The 23244-nt window shown below is 43.5% G+C and overlaps 1 protein-coding gene across 1 annotated transcript; it reads left to right on the forward strand.

Annotated features, from left to right (window-relative positions):
* Positions 1–418: 418 nt before the first annotated feature.
* Positions 419–6947, forward strand: SPRY2 (sprouty RTK signaling antagonist 2). Its single transcript, XM_063126071.1, has 2 exons — positions 419–1209; positions 5311–6947. Exon 2 carries the CDS (start codon positions 5362–5364, stop codon positions 6301–6303), a length of 942 nt encoding a protein of 313 aa, XP_062982141.1. The 5' UTR covers positions 419–1209; positions 5311–5361; the 3' UTR covers positions 6304–6947.
* The last annotated feature ends 16297 nt before the right edge of the window (positions 6948–23244 follow it).

Below are 23244 nucleotides of genomic sequence, written 5' to 3' on the forward strand. Positions count from 1 at the left end.
GCCGCGTAACAAAAAGGAAAGGGGGCGTGTGTGATGCGGCTGGGTGGGGGCGAGAGAGAAAGAGGGCGGCAGTTGCATCGGCGAACGGGCTTTTCTCCTCCTCCGGCTGGTGTTGCCCTTTTGAATACCTCCTGCCGCTCTGCAGCAAGCTCCAAGGCGCAGGGGAGCCGGGGAGGGTGAGTGAATGTAGCCGGGGCGAACCAATGAGCAGGGACCGGATGCGATATATCCTCTGGGACAACAACTGCTCTGTTCCTCCTCAGATCCACATGACGCCATTTACTGCTGCTTTTGCGGAGAGATCACCCTGCCTCCTCCGGAAAGAAGAGGGGGGGGGGAGAAAAGAAAGAGGGGGGGAGGAAGGAGGGAGGGGAGAGCGAGGAGGAGGGGAAGGAGAGCGAGAGCGAGCAGAAAAACGCTGAACCTCGTAGAGGACGGATCTCAAACCTGCCTTCCTGCAAACACTCAGCAAACAGCAGCGGCAGCTCTGAAATCCCGCTGATTTTTTCCCTCCCCCTTAAGAAACTACCACCACTTCTTCTTTTCTCTCCCCCCCCCCCGCAAATTTGCAATCCAAAAAGCTGCCTTGGAAGAAAACACACGCACTCACGTACAACACACAGTCCCAGAGGAAGCAAGCGAGAGATCACCAACCTCACTCCTTTTTTTTTTCCTTTTTAACAAAAAGGGGGAAAAAATAATAAGGCAAAAACAAACAAGATACAAACCGCTTTCGACCGATCGGAGCTGAGACGCCAAAGCTGTTCAATGTTGGAAGGACTGCGCGACCTCGCCAAGCAACCTTTGGGATCTTTATATAGATTTTATTTTTGAAGAACCGCTTTCTGTCGCTCGCCTGGGCTCCCCCTTGCCCTCGCGCGCGCCCCCTCTCCCTCCATGTATGATGCATTAAGAGAAAGTGACTTGGGATTGACGAATCGGCCTCTTGTTCATTGAGAAAAAAAAGCGACAAGGAAATCAACTGTGTGATTGCAAAGGAGGAGAGGGGGGAAAATCCACCTCGTTCCATCTGGAAAAGAGGGCTTTTAACATTCTTCCAAGTTTTCGTATGTGGTTGTTTTGTTTGCTATTTATTATCATTTCTCCCTGGAGAAGAGGGAAGGGGGGCTGGACCAAACCCCCCAACAACTTTGCTGTGGATTTTCTGTTTTACGTTTCAATGATTCTTGCTTGCAACCTGGACTTGAAGTGAGTTTTGAACAGAGTTGCCGCTTCTGTTCTCATCTTCTCTTTTATTTCCTTTTGGCTTTGGGGTTGGATTTACTCGCCAACCGCAGGAAGAAGAAAATCCGGGGAGGAGGGAGAGAGAGAAGTGTGGGGTGGAGGGCTGGTGTAACTCTGTTTCCACTGCGAGAGCCCTTTTTGCCTCCTTTGCAAGCTTCTGTTTAAAACAGCAACAAAAAGATGGTTTGCAAGGAAAAAGTTGGGCAATGTAAGGTTTCAGGCCGATCCTCTTTATACAATTCCTGCGGGGTTTCCCCCCTTTTCTTCCCCGTCTCTGATTCAGAGAGAAAATGGGGCGTCTGTGTGCTTTCGAGCGATTGCTTTGAAGGGCGGGGGGGGTGTTTTAAGATTTCTAGGGTGAGAACAGATCACTTAGTTCCTTCTGGCTTTGGAGGATTACTGTGCGTTCCTTCCCCTTACCGCGGATGACTTTACAAGGGACGGAACCCCTTGCACCATCGCCATTGGGGGCTGGTGTTGTTTAAAAGGGCGGAAATCTGCCCTCAGGTTAAATCTATTCCTGCAGGAGCTTTTGAGAACAGCACAGCTTCCCTGATTTGTGCAGGCAGGCAGCGAGGCACCGTTTCAGAAACGTGTTCCTGTGAGGACTGGAACTCTTGCAGCCCTCTCGCTTAAAGAACCTGTCAAGTTTGGATTTAGGAAACAAACAAAAAAATCTCTGAGCTCTCTCTCTCCCTCAATTTCTCTGTTACTTCGATGCACGCTCATCTCCTGCTTAGCCGCCCTCTTTTAAACGTGTGCACTTGGCGTGTTCTCTCTGTGCAATTCGGAAGTGAGCAAACACCTAGTGTAATTCTTTTTAACTTTTTTTTAAACCGGGGGGGGGGGGGTGGCGGCGGGCGGACAGGGAGGACGGGTGGAATCTTCCACTTCCAGATTGTCTTGCGAACAGCACCCTTTGACATCCCACTTTTCTTTTCTTTTAACGCTTTGGAAATGGCCGGTGATCTTTAGTTTTAAAACTGGCTTAATTTGCCCACGCTTTCGTCCTACATAAGACTATTTAGCCCTGAATATGGGGTGGACGGGGAGCGTTCAGATATGTTTAGGGATGGCAATAGGGTGTTTTAAAAGACTCCTAAAACAAACTAGAATCTTTTAATATTAAAAGTTGCTCGCTGCCTTCTCTATTCCATAAACTGGTTGTGCAGCGGGTAGATGTTCCTTGCTTTTCTCAATTTGTTTGCAGAATTATTTGTCAAACGTGAGAGGGGGGCGCATTTGCCAGTGAATGGACTTTAGCTTTTTGGGAGATCGGCGTGCTTGTCATATCTACCAAGAAACTCTTAATCAGCGAGACAGAGAATTTTTCGAGACGGGTTTTTGTTTGCCTGTGTAATACGAGGAAAATCGTGCGTGTCCGTGTGTGTGTGGATGGCGGGGTGGGGTGGGGTGGGGTGGGGGAGGTAAGGAAATAGCCGTGTCTTGTTAAGGCTCTGTCGAGGTGGGAAAGAGCTCTCCCTGGGCAAGATAACTCCGGAGGGGGTTGTTATGCAAAAGGAAGGAAGGAAGGAAGAAAAAAGTTCAGAGTGCTACTTTGTAATTCATGAGATGGGGATTTGCTTGAAATTTACACAAATTAGACCAAATGTCGAGCAAGCGTTCGGGGGGGGGGGGGGGAGGAGAGAGACTTCCTGTCAGAAGTGACTTCTTGGGAGTTGAAGGGATTTGCTGGCATTTGGGTAGAGCGTGTGTGGAATCCACCTCCTTACCTGCCTTGGAGGTGCTCTGAATGGAGCAGCTCTGCAGAACGCTTTACATAACTGAAGGGGGGGGGGAGCGCCCTTCCCCATCTCCTGCTGGGAGGAGAAAGGAAAAGAGGCTGCGAGGCTCTCCCGATAAGGCAATCTTATTAGAAGCCCCATTCTCTCCCCCACCCCCACCCCCACCCCGCGCACCTCCTCCTCCTCCTCCTCCCACCAGGATGTCTCCTGTTTACCGCCAGGTTGTCTGCCTTCCAGTGGGGCTTCCTTTGAACAGTGTCAGGGCAGCCTGGAGGAAAATGAGCAGGTTGCTGGGATCCCACCTGCTAGGCTGATTTGTTTTTATGCGTGCAAGGAAGAAGCCTGTAATAAGAAAGGAAGGAGTGATGCCTGAGGGCGGGGGCGGCGAGGGGAGGAAGCCCGAAGATGCGAGGCGAATCTTTTTCTAAGGCGAAGCGTTATCAGCGATTCCGGACAGACTCGCAGCCCGATCAAGTGCGTGTTTACTTGGAAGTAGGTTTCACACCGGCGATTGTAGCCCGAACGTCTCTAGAGCTTGCATTTTGTTTTCTTCTGTTTAAAATCTGTTGGCATGTGGTCATTGAAAAGTAGAAGCCTGTAGCATGGATTTTTCACCCAATAATTACAGTAGATTATCGGGTTGATGTTCGTTTTGGTTTGGGTGTTTTTCAGAAAGAGACCCCAGTTTAATAGAGCTTATTTGCAAGTAACTGGGCACTGGGTTACAATGATCTGATACATGTGTATGCAGAAATGTTCAAAGCGATAAGTTCCCTTGAATTCAGTCTACGGGGCATACTCTCCCAGGTGTGCATAGGATTGCAGTGAGATTATGATGTGGTTAATATAGTTCTCCTTTAGCTGTAAAACTATTCTCTCAATGTTAGACTCTGTAAATGTAAGGCTTGTTAATTTGTGAGAAATTGGGGTTTTCAGTCTGACTGTTTTCTAGTTATATATTGACAGTTTTGTTACTCTTTGTGTCTGGTTTATTGAGTTTCCATGCTAAGTAATGTGCTATAGGTAAGTTGAAGCAATATTGTCATATGCCTTGCCTGGAATCATGTGGTTGATAGATTGCATACAGGTTAATTGTGTATTGTAAGCCAAACCACCTTTTCTGGTAATGTCCAGGAAGTTAATGGATTATCTCTGGGTGTTATGAATGCACAATGAAAACCCTTACAGGGCTTAGGACTGTAATGTTCAGGTACTGGTACTTAAAGTTGGAAAGCAGTACACAAATGCAAAAGTTCTGGAGAGAGAGGTTTCGTTTATGCTGCTGACGTTTGGGGCTGTATAAAGTCACTTATGACTAAGATCAAAAACTTAATTTAGTGTTTTTCTTGGTGCCATTGCAGTGAAACGTAAACTTTCCCTTTTGCATTCTGTTTAAGGTCAATGTGCAAAGAAGACAGCCTACCAAAATATTTGCTAGATTTGCATAGGATGAGATGATCAGTTCCATCATCAGCTGGACCCATTTTGCTTGCAGACCCAACAGTATCGTGTGAAGGGGAAAGAGTCCCCACTCACGGTACCTGAGGCTGTCCTCCTGCGTGCTCTTAACTGGGTCTAACTTCCTGCGTGCTCTTAAATGGAACTAACTTCCTCAGTTGCAGCTATTGTAGGTGAATACTTACAGGATTGGGTTGTATGTGTGTTTTAAATTTGTGTGATCTGGGAAGATTGGTCAATAGCTGGAAACACCTAAAATGCCTAGAGCTATAAATAGAAATCCTGGCAGGGCCGTTTTGTGTTTAGGTGTGCACCTAAATATATAAAGTGTGAATGAGATTCACAGATGCTTGCAAAGGCACATGTGTCAGGATTGACTGCATGCAGCATCCTGTCAAGTGTACACTTGGAATGGTTTGGAATGTATGAACTTTCCTTAAGAGAAATATCAACAAGTGACTTCCATCCACGTTCATTTTAATAGAAAAAATCCTGTATCACTCTTTAATTTTGATACTGGACCGAAACCAAAATGGAAGTCTAGAGATGTGATTGTGTCATCTAGAGAGCATTAGAGAGCTCTGGGTGTTCCATAAGTAAAATTCATTCTTTTCCATGGAGGTTCAGAGAGGGCCTACTCCCTTAAAAATAATACACAAGAGAATCCTGTGCTTATTTCAAGATCAGAATCTACTCAGTTGGTTGACTCCAACTTTTCCACCCAGGTTGACATGACTTTGCTTTCAGTAACTAGGTGATGTCTGTAATATGAAGTCCTGTTGCAAAGAAAAACAACAACCCTGCAAATGCACCTGGAAATGTTTTAATAAGTCCAAACTAATTCCTTCTTCCTTTTCCATAGGATTTCAGATGTGTTCTAAGCTTCCTGGAGTGATCACTCTTCAGGGTACTGATGGAGACAAGAGCTCAGAATGGCAGCGGGTCACAGTCCTTGCTACAGGGTCAGCATGACAGTGGGAGACAGTATGGCGAATCTGACCCGAGGGATGTTCTGGCACAACAAGTCCACGTCTTGTCTTTGGACCAGATCAAAGCTATCCGAAATACAAATGAATACACGGAACCACCGACGGTGGCTCCACGGCCTGGGGTGAAAGCAGCACCACGTCCACCGCTCCAGCACAAAACTGAAAGACCACATGGATTGACTGAACAGCGTCATGTTAGCAGGGTCCAGCATCCCCAGGTCCATGTCTCTTCCCGGGTACCGCTGTCCCGTTCCATTAGCACAGCCAGCACTGGCTCACGGGGCAGCACAAGGACAAGGACAAGTAGTAACTCATCAGAACAGAGACTTCTTGGGTCGTCTTTGGGGACAGTTGTTGACGGGATAATCCGAGTGCAACCTAAATCAGAGCTGAAGTCGGGTGAGCTCAAGCCCCCGAGCAAAGAAGATCTGTGCATGCATGCCTACAGGTGTGAGGACTGTGGGAAATGTAAGTGTAAGGAGTGCACTTATCCACGAACCCTTCCATCCTGTTGGATCTGTGATAAGCAGTGTCTTTGCTCCGCCCAGACTGTGGTTGATTATGGAACTTGCGTCTGCTGCGTGAAGGGGCTTTTCTACCACTGCTCCAATGATGATGAGGACAACTGTGCCGATAACCCTTGTTCTTGCAGCCAGTCCCACTGCTGCACTCGGTGGTCCACCATGGGGCTTGTGTCCCTCGTTCTTCCTTGCTTATGGTGTTACCTGCCAGCCAAGGGTTGCCTTAAATTGTGCCAGGGCTGTTATGACCAGGTAAACAGGCCAGGCTGTCGCTGTAAACACTCCAACACAGTTTGCTGCAAAGTTCCCCATGTCCCACCCAGAAACTTTGAAAAGCCAACATAGCATCACTAATCGGGAGGTTGACAGATAATAAGGATTCTTCTTTTAACACATATGCAGCCAACTAAACAAGCTATAATAGTGGCACTGTTTGTTAGGAAGATTGGGTGGGAGGGTTTGCAGTGACCTGCTTTTTCTGTGTGTGTTTGCATGGGCCAACTTAATGGATACGCTTGTTAGAATCCACCCAATGGAAATCAGGATGGGATTATACTCTATGGGACCCAAATATTGCATAAGCTAACGCAACTCAGACACTCCTAGGCGATCTGTTGTGTTGTGAGTGTGAGTGTGTGTGTGCGTGTGCGTGTGTTTCTTAAAAAATGAATAGTACATTTGTAAATTGGAAAACTACTTTACCTGATCCCCAATTATTTTCTGCCAGAGATGCGCTATATTTTTGTATATAGGATATTTTCAACTGTGAAAACATGAGTGTCATAGAATATATGGCACAGGTCACAAAATATTATACTAATATGTTGTACATTCAAAAGAATGTGAATCAATCAGTATGTTTTAGATTGTATTTTGCCTTACGGAAAGACCTTCTATTGCAAGACTCTGATTTTCTCCCCTTTTGGACTTCATGTATATTGTACAGTTACAGTAAAATGCAGTCTTTATTTTCTAATTTTTTCAACATATTGTTTAGTGTAAAGAATATTTATTTGAAGTTTTATTATTTTATAAAAAAAGAAATATTTATTTTAAGAGGCATCTTACAAATTTCACCCCTTTTTATGAGGATGCCACAGTTGCTGCAAATAAGGGGTGAAAGATACATATGTTCCCTATAAAATAGAAAATATATTAACGTTTGAAATTAAACTGGGCTGCTTGTCATTTTTTCCCCCTGGGTTTTTTTAATTGAAAAGTTCCTGTTGTAATGGAGGCATTTCTGAATGTAAGGGAAAAAAATGAAGAACAAGCATTGAGATCACTTCTGAATATTAGTTGTTTGATAGACATGAGATCCTTAAATATGTCAAAAGACGCTGGGTTAATGGAAGTAATGGATGCTAAAGATAGAAAGAAGAAAAAGCATAAAACTAACAGGTGAACATCTACGGCTAGAACTGGACATTACTTTAACTATGCAACTTCCATTAAAAAAAAGCAGTCATGTGTCTAGTTTTTCCTTCTCTTTTGTTTATTGCCTCATAAGTTCCAGTATTATTTATTTCCCCACCTCTTACCAATGACAGCCAGTGATGTGGCATAAGGTTGGGAATGGCATGACATCAGGACATGGAGTCACTGTACTAGGTGTTATGGAGGGAGAGTCCAATAACTAGATGCATTGCTACTGTTTTCAGCAGCCACGTAAATATCGTAATGTCTAGTTCTGGCCTGTGTTAATGGCTCCTGAAATGTCTATTTATGAAAAGTGGAAGAACACCAACACCACCTCAGGATGAACAAGAGGCAGTTAGTCAGTTTAAACTTTTAATGCCAAGAATCTATAAGCAAAAGAATGTGCCATATGGAGTTAGACATCTGAATTCAGTCCAGTTTATGCCAAGTGTTTGGCATGTGAAACAAAAATTGCTTGGTTGATTTGTCACTGGTGGCTGTTGCCCCCATGGAGGTCAAGGTTCTTCTGTGGCCAAGTATTCCATCAGAAATGTGAAATTGATTTACCCTATCTGTATTAACAACAAACTTGACAATTAGTTGTTGTTCAAAGCACATGCCTCCAAGGCTACAATTCATGTGTTGTAATTGAAAAAGAAAGAATAAAAACCTGCCACAGATTGTGTGACTGTTGCTGCATTTGGACAATCATGGGGGTGAAAAAAGCCATCCTGGCTTCTTCCCCTGTGACTGCACATGTGACTACAATTTGCATAATTACCTGTGATGCAGCATGGGTTGCTGTGCCATCCAAACACAGCACGGTGGCCTCTTACCAATGCCACAAGCCATGGGTAAGAATCCACCACCACCGTGCCGGGTTCAGACAGCACAGAAACCCATGCTGCATTGTGGGTAATTATGCAAATCGTGGTTATGTGTGCAGTACATGGGGGGGGGGGGTAGGAAAGAGCCTAGAAGGCTTATTTTGCCCCTGTGGTTATCTTAACCCAGTCTGTGTGTGCCTATTCAGACCACACACTAAGCCATGGTTAGGGCCACTAACCCTATTACAGCAAGTGCTTAAACCATGGTTATGTTAGCCAACATGGTTAAGGAAAAATCATGGCTTAGTGTGTTGTCTGAACAGGGTGTGTGTGTGTGTGTGTGTGTGTGCATGAGAATTGAGGGAAGCATTATTTTTACAAAATCACAGACTTGGCAGACAACTTTAGAGTTGATCTTAATCCTCTCCAATCCGCTTCCAAATAGTCCAGAATTCTGGTTCCAGCGGTGGCCCATCGGATGCCTCTGGGCATTCACAAGTAAGACTTGTAGGTGTGACCTTCCTGTTTTAGCACCAGCTTCTGTGCAGGGTTACTGCCATCAGACATGGAGATTTCATTTTCTGAAAGGTTAAACTTGAGCATTGATGGTTGCTATCATTTCTTTTTCACCTACTACACTAGAAATTCTATTACTGAAATTTTGAAGGTGATGATTGTACATTGGTTTGGAAACAGTTGCCTAACTGTTATGTGATGGTATCTGTCTAACTTTAGGTCTGCTTGTGATTTTATACCTTCCCTCCATGGAATGTATTTGTAGAAAAGCTTGAAAGCTCTGCATAGATTGTAGATCTGAGACGTGTGACAATCTCCGGTTGAGAGTGGTTGCAGCTTTCCAGAACGTTTACAGCAGTCTTCTCCAACCTAGTGACCTCCGAATGTTTTGGACTTCAACTCCCAGCATGGTCTATGGTCAGGAATGCTGGGTGTTGTAGTCCAAAACATCTGGAGGGGGACAGATTGGAGAAACCTGGCTTACAGTGAGTGTGTACATGTAGTGAAATAGGTGTGTGTGTGTGTGTGTGTGTGTGTTGGTCAAAGAAGGAGATCGACATGTGTTTTCATCTTCCCTTTGTAACATGTGGGCTGCAATACCCATTAACCCTGATCATTTGCCATACTGGCTAAAGCTGATGGTGTCCAACAACAACTGCAGAGCCATATGTTCCATACCCCTGCTATAAAGAAAATAATTTAGTACACAAGCCGTATTATGATTGCTGAAAGAAATATTCCTTATGCGGCAATGCACAGCTGGCTGAGTTGCAAAGAACAGTTGCTTTGCCACATGCCGCAAAACTCTTGCCTGCATCCTCACTTTGATTGTGTCAATTGGCAACTATAAATAGCATGGCTTTCAGACTCTCTTCTGGGGCTCCACAATGAGAGAAGATCAGTAATGGCAGCCAAACGTCTTTGAAAGGCAACGTACTAATCGGTTCTTGCAATGTAAAGCTACAAGGAAACATTCTAGGTCACATGAGTTTACATGGGCAAGGCTGAGGTCAAACCAGCCCTGGAACCATTTCAGATGGCAGGGGAGGACTTTGTAACTGGATGTCCCATACAAAAAAAATCAAAAAAATCTCTGCAGTTGGAAAACTAGCATGTCGGGGAGAAAGCTAGGCAAGAGCTCTCTCTTCAGACATGATATGTTTCTTCATACAGAAGCTTTTTTTTTGTTTTGCTATGGAGTTATATTCCATTACTGGAGCTCTCCTCCAACTGCTGTATGAAGCAGTCCAGCCCAGGCACAGCTTTACCACCTTGGTATATGATCTAGGCTCAAATATGTGCCCAGAATCACGTGCCACAGTTCTTTGCAATATGCAGGACTTCCTCAGGAGATTAGCTGAGGTGAAAAGGTTCCCGAAAGCTAGGAAGTTTAAAAGCGACTGCTGTAAAGGTGATGATCTGACCAAGCCACAGATGCGACGTGTCATGTACCCATCTATTATGGCCTTCACAAGGAGTAACGAAGAACTGTGGGCTTTGGTGTAATTCTGTCTCTGACAGCCAGTGATCCAGATAACTTAAAAGGTACATATTTCTAGTATCTCAAAGGCATTTTCTTCTGGTTCTTAAAACAGCTTCAGGGTTTGTTCCAAGTTTGTGTTCTTAGGAATAAGTTGTGAGTCCGAACTCCAGAATTACAATGAGACAAACTTACTTTTCCTTTGTCCTTGCTAACGTGCCTATAACTGCTGACTTAAATAAACAGGCAGCCAAGGTTAAACATGTGCAGACTCTAGCATACATTATATTGGTGAGAAAGGTTATGGTTGTAACACGTGTTAGTCCTACTTAGAGTAGACCCACTGAAATGAATGGGAGTTAAGTTAGATTAACGTTGGATGCAACCTTTAGACTTGATTGAAAATGCAAAGATGTGGTTTCCATATGCATCCAAGTGCTTTGGCACAAACCTTCCAAATTTTTTGTCCAGGTGCACTAGAGGCTGCTCCAAGTATCTTGTGGCAATCAAAAATGTGATACTAAGGACATGATCAGCAGCTTGAGACCTCTCTGGTTGCATGCAGAAGCCCTTGTGTGTGTACAGTTTATTGAATCCCATCTCTTTGTCATAGCCTCGGGGCAGGTAATCATGATTTAAATCCTGATGAAATATCTACAGTACATCAAACACAGCCATTTTATTTTTTCTCCCCCCCATAGCTTACACCTGGCTACCAAAAACCAGTTCATTTAAAAAGAAAAAAAAAGTGTGCGTGTGGAGGGGGAAGATCCATAATACTTTTCTAGAAATGCTCAGGTACTTTGGTGAGTGTCCATGGGAAGTCAGTTCCTGAATTGTGGAACCAAGAAAAGGCCTCTAAAGCCGTCATTGCTGTTTGGAGCGTATAAGTGAATGTAAAAAAATATGAGAAGCTATTTTCAAATAATCCAGTGAGATGGAACACAAACTGCAAAGAGGTAGAAGAGTAAGAGGAAAGGGGGCAGACTAGGCCCTCCTCCTTAATGAAGGGGGCAGATTAACAGCTCCTTGTACAAAACTGACTTTTTGATTTTAGTTGTCCATAGCCTCAGCACTTCAGAGAGAGAGAGAGAGAGACAGAGAGAGCAACACCAAAACGTTATAAAGTGAACGTGAAAAAACGTAAAACTATACACAGCCTTTGTTCTACTGCGTTATGCATGGAATAATTTCTGTTAACCTCTGTAATTACTATTTTTGGGAGGAAAGTGCCTGACAGATTTTAACGCATCTTTTGCATAAGGTAGAGGCTTCGTGGTGTATCCAAGAGATTTTCTGTACTGGTCTCTAATAGCTTCAAACAAACTTTGTGATTTTGGGGCAAGCAAGTAATCATGTGGAGGTACCCACAGACTATATCTCAGAGTCTTACTCATTAATAATCATGCAATATTCTTGCACCCATGCCATAAAGAAAGTAGGGCTGTGCGTGGACCCCCTGAACCACTTTGTGGCCTGATCCACAACTTTCGGATCAGGCTGATCCACTTTGGGCCAATCCACCCCTCCCCTGCTCCACGGAGCGAGATCCGGAGGGGCGGATTGACATTTTGCCCCCCCCCTTTCCTACTCACTTGCCTTGGCAGCGGAAGCAGGTAAGTGGGGAAGGGGGAGCAAAATGGGGCTGAATAAGCCCCCCTCCCCCCTTACCTGGCTCTGCCATCCGATGCCGCATAGACTGTGGCAGTGGCAGGCAGCGGATCCAGGTAAGCCCCCCTCCCCCTCACTGACCTGCCTCCGTCGCCGGCTTCAACTGCCACGGCCTGGTCTTCTGGTTTGAGCATGTAACATCAGTTGAAGCCAGCGACAGGTAAGCCCGCCTCCCCCCTGCCCCCTTACTTGGCTACACCACCATCGCCATATGGACTGTGGCGGCAGCGCTGCCAGGTAAGCCCGCCCCTCCCCCCCGCTTAACTGCCTTCCTCCCCCCTGCCCCCTTACCTGGCTCCGCCGCCGTCACCACACGGACTGCAGTTGCGGCACCAAGTAAGCCCCCTCCCCCCCACTTACCTGTGTCTGGAGCTCCGGATCGAGGCAAACTGCTTCACCTCGTTCTGCAGTTCCCCCGACCCAATCCGCCTCCACCTTTAGCGGAGGTGGATTGGGTCGCTCCACTCCAGATTTGTCTATCTGAGCGGAGCGGAGCACAGCCCTAAAAGAAAGCCATAAAAACTTATCTCTTCCAGCAGGCCTACCCAGATGAATTTCAAGATGTCCAATTGTTATTTTAATATTGTATCAGGTTTTTTTTTAATCAGTTTATGCATTTTATGATATTTGTATTTAATGTTGTTCCCCGTCTCGATCCAGAGGGAGAGGCGGGTTAGAAATATAGCTCCACTGAAATTAATGAGAATAGTTCTAAGTAAAGCTTGTTTAGGATCCATACATTGTTCCTGAATATGTTTAATATAGGTTTTATATTTATGTAAATAAGTGTGATCAAATCAATACAAAACATCACATTAATTTTATCAAGATTGTTTTTAAACTTCTCACACCTTAAATGGATACCCAATATATGTGAAACTATTAAGACTATTTTGCTAAAAATTACTGAAGTGTTCATTTAAAACATGTATAAAGTTTTTAGAAAGCTTCATCTTTTAAAAACTGGCTTTGCCCTGCACCAAAGTGAAGGGTCTGTTCACACTGTGTTCAAGTGGGGCTGTTCAGAAGACACTTTAAACCATGGCTTTAACCACGGTGGTTAAGCCAGAAAACCAGGCTGTGTTCAGTAGACACCTTAAACCATGGCTTTAAAGCCATGGTTTAAGGTGTCTTCTGAACACGGCCTGGCTTTCTGGCTTAACCACCATGGTTAAAGCCATGGTTTAAGGTGTCTTCTGAACGGGCCCATTATGTACACTTTACATATGGATGGCCTATGCACTCCTGTACCCTATACACAAAATATTTTGTATGAATGGATGCCTGTGTGTATCCATGGGGACACCCCACCCATGTACTCTGTTTTCCCTTTTTTGTGACAGATCAGATGGCTGGTGTATATTTACGTCCATATCTATCTATGCCCATACATGATGGATCTTAATCACATGCCATTGCTGAGCATGCGGGCCCTATGCTGGCTTTTGCACTACATGAAGAATCTACATGTGAAGATATAATGTGAACACATCATCTGTGCATCCACATGTGCCAATTTATGTAGAGTTACCTGGAGTTCAATTTAGACTACTTCTATTTCTGTGTTATCCACAGGCTGTTTGACCAAGGGATGTCAAAGCAATCTGCAACAGATTCAAATGAGTTTGAATTTTTTTGCATCGGAACTGCAGATTCCACAGCAGAACAGCTTTTTCCATTTCATGCAGATTCTGTGGACTTTTGGGAAGGATTTGCGCTAATTTGCAATAGTGCTGCATTAGTTAATGCAGATTAGTGGCAATGAGTATCAGCAGAAGTATAACAAAATTCTGGTTATAAAAACACAGTTCCAACAATGAGATGACTGAGTGAGAGACACCTGACAATCCATGAAATATGGATGGAACAGATTTGACCTTCCTCTTTTGGACTGGGGACTAGAAAAAGCTATTCAATAGTTCCCTGACAAGTAGAAGACAGTATAAACAAAATATATCCTTTCCTAAGCGAATGTGCCCCTCCAGTAGTACCATCTGTACTGGCTTCATACTTCTGTAGTCTGCTAGAAAGGACTAACCAGGAATTTGAATGCTTTTAGCATTCATAAAACCACTCTAGGATGTGAACAGATGGAACATCCTTTTTAGCATTCTAGAAAGGAAGTTTGGTTACTGGTTAACCACATAATACATATTTCCACGAATATTGTTCTACTACTAAGTATCTTAAATATAAACCAATTTTATGCTTAGTTTAAGCAGTATGGCCTTGATTCAAGTATTGTTCAGTTGAAAATAATGGGATTTAAGATGGGTTTGACGAAAGTGTTAAAGTTAAGCCACAACTTAACTTTAGGCAGACTAGGCCTGTATGGTTGAAGGTGAAATCAGGTACATATTGGTTTGCTGAGAAAAGCTATAGCAGAATTCGATCTCGATACAAAACAGAGTTGAGTGTGCTTAGGCCCCTTGAAACCAGTAGCATTAATCACTATGTTGGACTCTAGCTTTTGTGTGTTGAAATGGCATATTATTCAATTATGTTCTTATTGACTGGGTTCACGCAACATGCTAACGCACACTCAGGGGTTGAGTGTGTGTTGCTCTTAAACCATGGGTTAATGTGTTGTCTGAACCCAGGACATTTTCCTCAGGGTGGCTTGTTAACCATGCAATGTGGCTCATTTTTCTCAAACAAATCACTTTGAGAACCCACGGTTTATTGTTGAGTTATTCAAGGTGGTTAACAAGCCACCCTGTGAAAAAAGTCCTGGGTTCAGACAACACGCTAACCCACAATTCAACAAACAATCTATGGTTCAACAACCAACCAATCACACTCAACTAGTGGATGTGGTTTAGCAAATGCCCCAAATAGGGAAACTATAGCTAAAACTGAATAATGCACAGAATTGTGTGTATTTGAAGGAGACAACTAATGCTTTACTTAGTCTTTTTCAAAATAATCATAATCATATTATGCTATCTTGAGAAAAAAGTAGGGTGGTCTGGTAGGAATAGGAAGAAACCATAAATTAGCTGGTGTTTCCTCTAACTCATTAATTCATCTTCTAGCTCATAAAAATGAACTTTCATTCCTTTGCAACCAAAGTAAATAAGAATAAAAGTGTTTGGACAGAAAATTGCAACATCTAATTCTGAAGCCGGGCTTCTACTGAAACCATAAGGTGGCAGTGGGCCACTTCTTCTGCGACAGGTGTACATTTGTGCAATGTGCTCCCAATGTGCAAGTCATGTTTGGCAGGGCACCAATTTTTCATCTGCACTGGATCTGCTTTTAATTTGAAATCATGGGAGGTAAAAGACATAAAGTGCAGGAGCAGACTTTGAAGTCCAGGTCATCTTGTTAGATCTAGTAGGTGTGTGCAATATAATATGATATAATAATATATTTTAAAGTCCACACATCCTACACCCAGAGCTGTGTGCATGGTGATATGCATAGAACCTCGTCTGTGTGAACATCCTATAACAGTGTGGTCAAATTCGATAGAGCTGATGATCTCTTTGGGAGGATAGGCAGGGATTGAATCCAGGCACATCTCATCAGGCAATAGATCAGGGTGGGGAATGTGTGGTCCTCCAGGTGTTGCTAGACTACAAGTCTCACCAGCCATAGCCAATAGTCAGGGCTGATGGAAGTTGGAGGAAATAACATCTGTTGGGCCACACATTCCCCATCTGTGTTTCAGATGATTTTGACTACAATTCCCAGCATTCCTGATCTTGAGCCATGCTAGCTGGTGCTGATGGGAGTTGAAGTCCAAAACATATAGAGGGCATCAGGTTGCAATAGATTATTATTGTTGTGGAAGCAGATAGCACTGCTCAATCACTTCAGTACATAGATATGCAGACATCCTTACCCTCTATGGATTATGACCGATGAGTTTGGGCTAGTTTGTTAGCATTTTTGATATATATAAGAAAATGTTTTGATGTGGCTATCAGGACTAGATACTTTGATCAAAGATTCCCATCACTCTGCACAGCACATGAAGTCAGCTGTACATGGTTGACTCCTGCCCTAAAGCTTCTTCACTGAATGTGAGAATGCTCTTCAGTTTTGCTCCTGTGTAAATTTATTCTAATGTGTTTTTCGAAATCTCTAGCCCATTTCTCTAATTTATAGTGCTGCTTATTTCTTCTCCACATGCCTTTTTCAGCTCTTAATGTTCGAAGGTTTATTGGAATGTGAGTGCAAAGGCATGAAAGGGAAGCATGAAACATACTCCATTCAGAAGCCTAGCTGTTTCCTTGAGAGCTTTTATGATGAGGTGATGAAAACTGAGTGCCTTGCCTTTCAAAAAGATTTCCAGCATTTTCCCTGTATGTGTGTTCCTGGACCCCAAATGTTTCCATACATTTTGGACACCATTTACTTTGTATGTGTCCAGCTATGGCAAAGTATAATTGGAGTTTAATTTACTTAGCTATGACTTATCTATCACTCATCCTACACAGGTGTAATGTCATAAAAGATTATTTGGACTACCTTTCCTCTCTGGCCAAATCACCAAGGCTGCACTCTGAAGGGCTGTTCACTAACGAACACATAGATCATGAAGGAAGGAGGACCACAACCATGATCTGCTTGATGTGTTGAGCAAAATTTTGGCAGGAGAACAGCCTTGAGTGTACAGCAGGGGTGTGAAACCTCAGGCCCACAGGTAAATCCAGCCTGTCTGTGGTTCTAATCTGGTCTTCTTGAGTTCCCCCAAAGGCCACACCCCCTGGGCTCCATGATCCATGATTTAATGTTCTGCCCTGGGTTCCTAGTGAAGAAGGGCAGGATACAAATATAAGTAATAATAATAATAATGTGTTTGGTTAAATTTCTGAATTGGCAGTTGATTTAGTTCGATGAAGAGTAGATAAGCAAGTTGTTTAATTAATTTGTTATTAATATTTCTATATCACCCTTTTTGCCAAAAGGGTAGTATTGTGCAGTGCACAATAAATCTAAAATACCCCCCCCACACACACACACAGACACATACACAAACTGGACAGAAAAGGGAAAGAATTGGGGGTGGGATGGGGACAAACATTATCACCTTTCAGTAAGATGCAGAAAGGGGAAACAGAGAGAGGAAGTGGTGGTTGTCCATCATTGACTGTGGCTCTGTACACTACCTGCATGTGGCCACTAACCAATTGTCTTTGAGTTAACATGACCCTGACCAGGAAAAAGGTCCCTACCCCCAATATACTATCTATGAACTTTTGTGAGATGGAGGTCAGTAAATAAAGAGACGACACACCGAACATTGGGTTTAAATAGGGCCACATTTTATTAAAGATCTGCAAAAGGGGGACCTAAAGGGCATCCAGTCTGGCATGGTTTTCAGACCTTTCTGAGTAGGGGGAGCTATTCATGTCCCATGTGTTGGCGCTGTACAATTCGCCCTCCCACAGGCCGCCCCTTTTGGGGTAGGGAGACCTTCTGGTGTCACCCCAACCCAGGCCACTAGGCTCAAGGTGGGTGAGAAAGGTTGGCCTCAGAGGTAACCCTTATCTCCCAGCCCAGCCACGAGGCTCAATGCTGGGAGCCCTCAGGAATTACCAGTCACCGCAACAGTGCCTGTGAATGCTCACCATTACAAAATCCCTCTGGATGCCCGTTCCTTCTTGCCTATCATCAAATGTGACCAAATTAATAAGCAATGCCAAATCAACCTATTTATACTCCCAGACTGTCTTACAGTGTGGAGTCAGCTTTTTATATTTCAGACAAAGGGACAATTGGAAGTTGATCAGGTTTTAACTCTTTATTCAAAGATACTTCTAAGTATGCTTTAATAAAGTATACCAAAATTATCAATAAGTACCATTTTTTTTTTTGAAAACCAAACCCTTTTGCTATCTACCAATGTCATCAAACTACTACAGGCTAAGACTGTAAATCCCCACCCATTTACTGTGGTGTAACCAATGCCTATGTCAGATTCATTCAGTTGCAGTAGGACTACAATTACGGACTGTAGCCATGATGCAGCACACTCAATTGGGATAACATAGCTTCTGTTTAGTTCAATATCATTTATTTTAATTCAGATCATTAGTCATTACAAAAGAGAGGAAAAATTTTTAGGCTTGCAGTGCAGCAAACAATAGACAGTATACAGTGAAACATAAGCATAGGTATACTATTTACAGTGTGAAAGGAAGAAATTAATAATAAAACAGAGGCTGGCTTATAAACCATTAGATAAGATGGTCCCTAGAAGCCCTAATCACATTTTATACAAATTTCTTTCTGATCCTTTGCACTGCCAATGGAAACAGAGTTACTTTATGAGTCACATATTTGTCCCTACCAGCAAGAAGCTAACTTGTTTTTTCACACCCTTCTGTCTGTTTGGCATTCCATCTAGAAATCCCACCAAACAGTTTTGCCGTAAGAGCAGGCATATAATGGAAAAGGCAGCAAATAATGGACAAGATCCTATATTTCCCGAAGGTGGCAACAATCAATAGGGGTATTTATTTCTTTATTCTTAAGTATTTATTTATTTATTTATTTATTTATAAGCAAAATTTCCTAAGCAGCTTGCAAAAAACACCACCACCACCATCAAATAAATAAATAGATAGATAAAGGGTTAAATCCAATATCACACCAGCAGAAGTCTGCTAGTGCAACAGGACATTCTCCCTCTCTCATCCCCCTGATGACTACCATGTAGGGTGACCATATGAACAGGAGGACAGGGCTCCTGTGTCTTTAACAGTTGCATAGAAAAGGGAATTTCAGCAGGTGTCATTTGTATACATGGAGAACCTGGTGAAATTCCTAACTCACCACAATAGGTAACATTGCAGTAGCTATACTAGAGCGACCAGATACTAAAGGGGGCAGGGCTCCTGCAGCTTTAACTGTTGTGATGAAGAGGGAATTTCACCAGGTGCTGCATGCATGCAAATGACACCACCTGAAATTCCCTATTCTATGCAACTGCTAAAGATACAGGAGCCCTGTCCTCCTTTTCTTGTGGCCACCCTACTACCATGAAGCTCAGAAATCTACTCTGTAGGGTTTCCCAACCCGCCATTGCAGGTATGTGCTTTTATGTGTAGGAGCTGCAGAGGAGAGGAAGAATCACTCCCCACCTCCCAGTGGAACAACACCATTGGAAACTCTTATATGAATATGCTTATAAATAAATGCATATAGGATTGTGGCATGACAGCAGTTTGCTCTGATAGCACCCCCCCCCCAGTAAACCATCTCTCTGTGGCACCCTGTTGTCTCTAAACCAGAAGTGAGTAGAAGGTAGATCTCCAGATGTTTTCAATATCATCTCCCAACATTCCTGCCCATTGGCCAGAACTTCTGGGTGTTAAGAGACCAAAACATTTGCTTACCTCTGCTGTAGACCACATGGAATCATCTATGACGACTCCTGTATGAATATGACTGCAAACCTACAGCTTGGCTCTTACGGTAGTTACTAAACTTTTACATAGCAATGAGAACTTATTTATTTATATAGATAGAAGATAGTTACCAGTGAGATATGTTCTTCTAATTTTTAAATGTTCCTCTAACTGATTGTGTCTCTTCAAAGTTGTCATATTGAGGACTCCTGTTCTGGTTTTCTTAACAATTTATGGATCAACACATTTTCTTACCTTGTGCCTCTCGTATAGAATACTGAAAAGGTCCCTTGCCAAATTCTGTCTCACTTTGGAACGTGATTCTCCCTACTTGATTCCATTAATCATGAAGTTTTCACTTTGGCCCACTTGCGCAGTTGAAGAAGCAAGATGCGTTTTCCATTTTAGTTCACTGAAAAGGAGCTGGTGTGCTAGATTCTTCAGCATACAATGGGAAGCTCTTATTTAAACAAAAGGAAAAACTCTGGCTCTTTATTCTTTTTCTTTATTATTTCTATCATAGTCTCAGAGACACTTGTAAGTGCAGAAAGAATCTCTGGTGGTTCCTGAAACATAGTTCGATACCAACTACTCTAAACACACACACACACACAATTTCTCTAAAGAAGTCTCAGTTGATGCATGTGTTTTACACTGTAAAGTGCTGTGTACATTGGTGGCGCTGAAATAATAATAATATGTTTTGTGATTTCTTTTTCTGAGAATTGTACAGCTTTGTTTTACACTTTATTGTATTTCCTAGTTGTATGCTTCACTGAATTGATAAATTCTATTGGGAAATCTATTTTTTGAAAGATAGTTTAATAGCAATAACGTAATTGATTTTCAGGTTTCTAGTGTCCTCCAGATTTTTTGGATTACAACTCCCATCAGTCCAAACATGCATAGCCAATGGTCATTTCAAACATAGGAAGCTGCCTTATACTGAGTCAGACCATTGGTCTATCTAAGCCAGTATTGCCAACACTGACTAGCAGTGGCTCTCCAGGGTTTTCAGACAGGGTTTTCCCCATCCCTACCTGCAGCTTGTCTATACACCCTGTTTAGCCCATTCTGGCTGCACAGTGTCACTGTGTTGTTCATATGATGCAGCCACAAACTTGCAGCCACATTGGGCTTCTCCCCCCACCCCCAAATTGCGCCTTTTCGCAGTGCCGATTTACTGTGATTTTTAAAAAGTTGTTCTGAGGTCACCACATTCTTTCCTCCATCTGTCGGTGGTGGCCCAAGTTCAGGTTGAGCCACTGGGCATTCCTGGGGGCAGATTGAAGCCCAGCGTAGGTGCATGGCAGAGGGCAGGGTCAATGAGCTGGACAGCTACCAGCGCTGCAGCTTTTCCGGCCAGGTAGCCCATATCCCTCCTGCCATCCGGATTTACCATTCCCACCCACAACTGCGATGCTTTGGGGGGTTGTGCAAAACAAGCAGCAAAGCGTTGTTGTAAAGAGACCTCCTTGGAGATGCCAGAGATTGAACCTGGGACCTTCTGCATGAAAAAGATGAGTTCTTCCCTTGAGCTGAAGACTCAGCCCAATTGGTGAGGGTGTTGTAGTTCAAAACATATGAAGGGCACCAGGTAGAAGAAGCCTGCTCTATTTAAAAGCTGTCCATTCTAGCCACTACCGTAGATATGGCGAGAATTTAAAACACCTCAGCTTTGACCACCACACACACACACACACACACACACACACACTGAATGACCATTTTCCATTCAGTAAGCACTGAAGACATCCCTAAGAAACAAAAGACATCTTCTTTCAAATGGGAGCTTTATCACACCAGCATTATACTGTGCAATCACTGCAAATTGCGTGCAAAGGACTCCGAAGTTTTCCAGCTTATAATCTGCTTTTATTGTGAAGTACTCCCATGCATCCTGCTTTAATTGAGCTTCAAAGCCAAAAGCCTCAACGTATTTTGCTACTAGTTTTCAAGCGTATCATTTGTTGTTTTCCGAGCGGCCACTGGGGCGCAGGAGCAGGATTTGAAGAAAAATTAAACAAATGCTTACATCTGCATAAGATTTAAAGATGAAGACATCAAAATTGGCACAGTAATAGATATTAAGGAGAGCTTTAAGCATACCAAATTTGAATCGGATTGGGTCATCCATTGATTTTTTTACATTTCCCCCCTTAAACCCATTTCCTGGTATGCAAAGGATCTAGCCACCTGGTAACAACAACAACAACAACAACAACAACAACAACCGTGACAGTATCACTGTAGGGGATAATTCGAGGGAAACAGGTACATGGGATGAAGCTCTGAATGTGTTTACCTTTGGATTTCAGATATGCTTTAAGCAAGTGTTTTATGGTGAAGATGGCAAGAATGTCTCCTGCTTAACTCTTCCATTGCCTGAAGGTGCACAGGGTTCGTAAAACAAAAGTAAAGGTTTGCCTCTTAAGTCATCGCCACAGTGTCCCGACCCCAGCTCCACCTGGAACAATCTGAGCTGACACAGAGGCATTTACAGCAAGAGACTAAAGGTCTAGGGAACCAGAAGGACAACAGAGTGCTTGAGGGAAATGAAGGGTCAAATTGGCCTTGAAGCTTTTAAAATCACCATTAGAATGGCCATGTTTCTTCAGTGGATCCCCTCCCACAAACTGATGGGTGTAGAAAGGAGAGGGGATTGGCATTGGACTTGCAAGCCAGTGTAATTGCAGCCTGTCAGCCATCCTAGCTCAGGTTGCCCCTTTAGCTTGGCTAGTGTGTATACCAGCACCAGCTTGAGATATTTAGCTACCCCAAGCAGCTTCACCCAGGGAGCATTTGCACTCTATCCAGTGGAGGCTGGTGGCTCTGTTTTTGATGGCACCGTAAATCCACTCTGGGTTTCAATCAGAACCAGCCCGGCCAGTAAAGGAGCTTTCCAAAGTGCTGAACCCTATCCTCCAAAATAGGTTCAGAACCATGAATAGCTCCTTTCGAGTTCTGGCTGGTTATGACTGAAACCCAGAATGTATTTACAGTGACACCAAAATGGGAGCCACCAGCCTCCACTGAATCTATCTCACAAGAAATGCGGATGCCACCTTTTGAATTGCATACAGCAACCTTTCCCAAGCTGGTGGTGCCCTTTAACTGCGTTGGATTTGACAACTCCCAGCTAGCCTCACATGCTGTCTGGGGGATGCTGAGAGTTTCATTCCAGCTGTACTGCTGATGGTGCTCTTAGCCTGCCAGTGGTAGGCCCCAAAATGGGGGTGTTCCAGGAGCAAGGCAATGATGGATTTCAAACAACTGGATCTGAAGCCCCTTCATTCGCCGGCAAGGCATAAGGATCACCCCCATTCTGCACCAGTCCTGAGCTGGAACAACTAATGAGCTTTATCACACCAGCGTTATACTGTGCAATCACTGCAAATTCCGTGCAAAGGACTCTGAAGTTTTCCAGCTTATAATCTGCTTTGACTGTGAAGTACTCCCATGCATCCTGCTTTAATTGTGCTATACAGCCAAAAGAAGTGCAATATTTAGCTACCAGATTTCGAGCGTATCTTCCGAGCGGCCACTGGGGCACAGGAACAGGATTTTAAAGAAAAATTAAACAAATGCTTACATCTGTGTAAGCTTTAAAGATAAAGACATCAAAATTGGCACATTAATAGATATTAAGGAGAGCTTTAAGCATACCAAATTTGAATTGGATTGGGTCATCCGTTGATTTTTAATGCTTTTTTTACATTTCCCCCCTTAAACTCATTTCCTGGTATGCAAAGGATCACTGCCTCCGGGTAGCAGCAGCAACAACAACGCCGACAGCTTAGCGCTGTAGGGGATAATTCAAAGGAACAGGTACGTGGCATGAAGCTCAATGTCTCACACATATAGCTATTGGAACCAGTGCGGGTGGGGGGTGGAGAATGAAGAAAATAAAAGACACATGCAAGACAAAACAAGGACACACAAGACCTTACACTTCCTGTCCTGGCTGATGCAAACAGAACTTAGGAAGTGACAGACGATCTACCACTTCCCA

Source organism: Elgaria multicarinata, chromosome 5 (genome assembly GCF_023053635.1).
Source record: "Elgaria multicarinata webbii isolate HBS135686 ecotype San Diego chromosome 5, rElgMul1.1.pri, whole genome shotgun sequence".
Lineage (NCBI taxonomy): Eukaryota > Metazoa > Chordata > Lepidosauria > Squamata > Anguidae > Elgaria > Elgaria multicarinata.

Coding starts and splice junctions, on each gene's coding strand:
- SPRY2 (XM_063126071.1), top strand. CDS start 5,362: ATGGAGACAAGAGCTCAGAATGGCAGCGGGTCACAGTCCTTGCTACAG.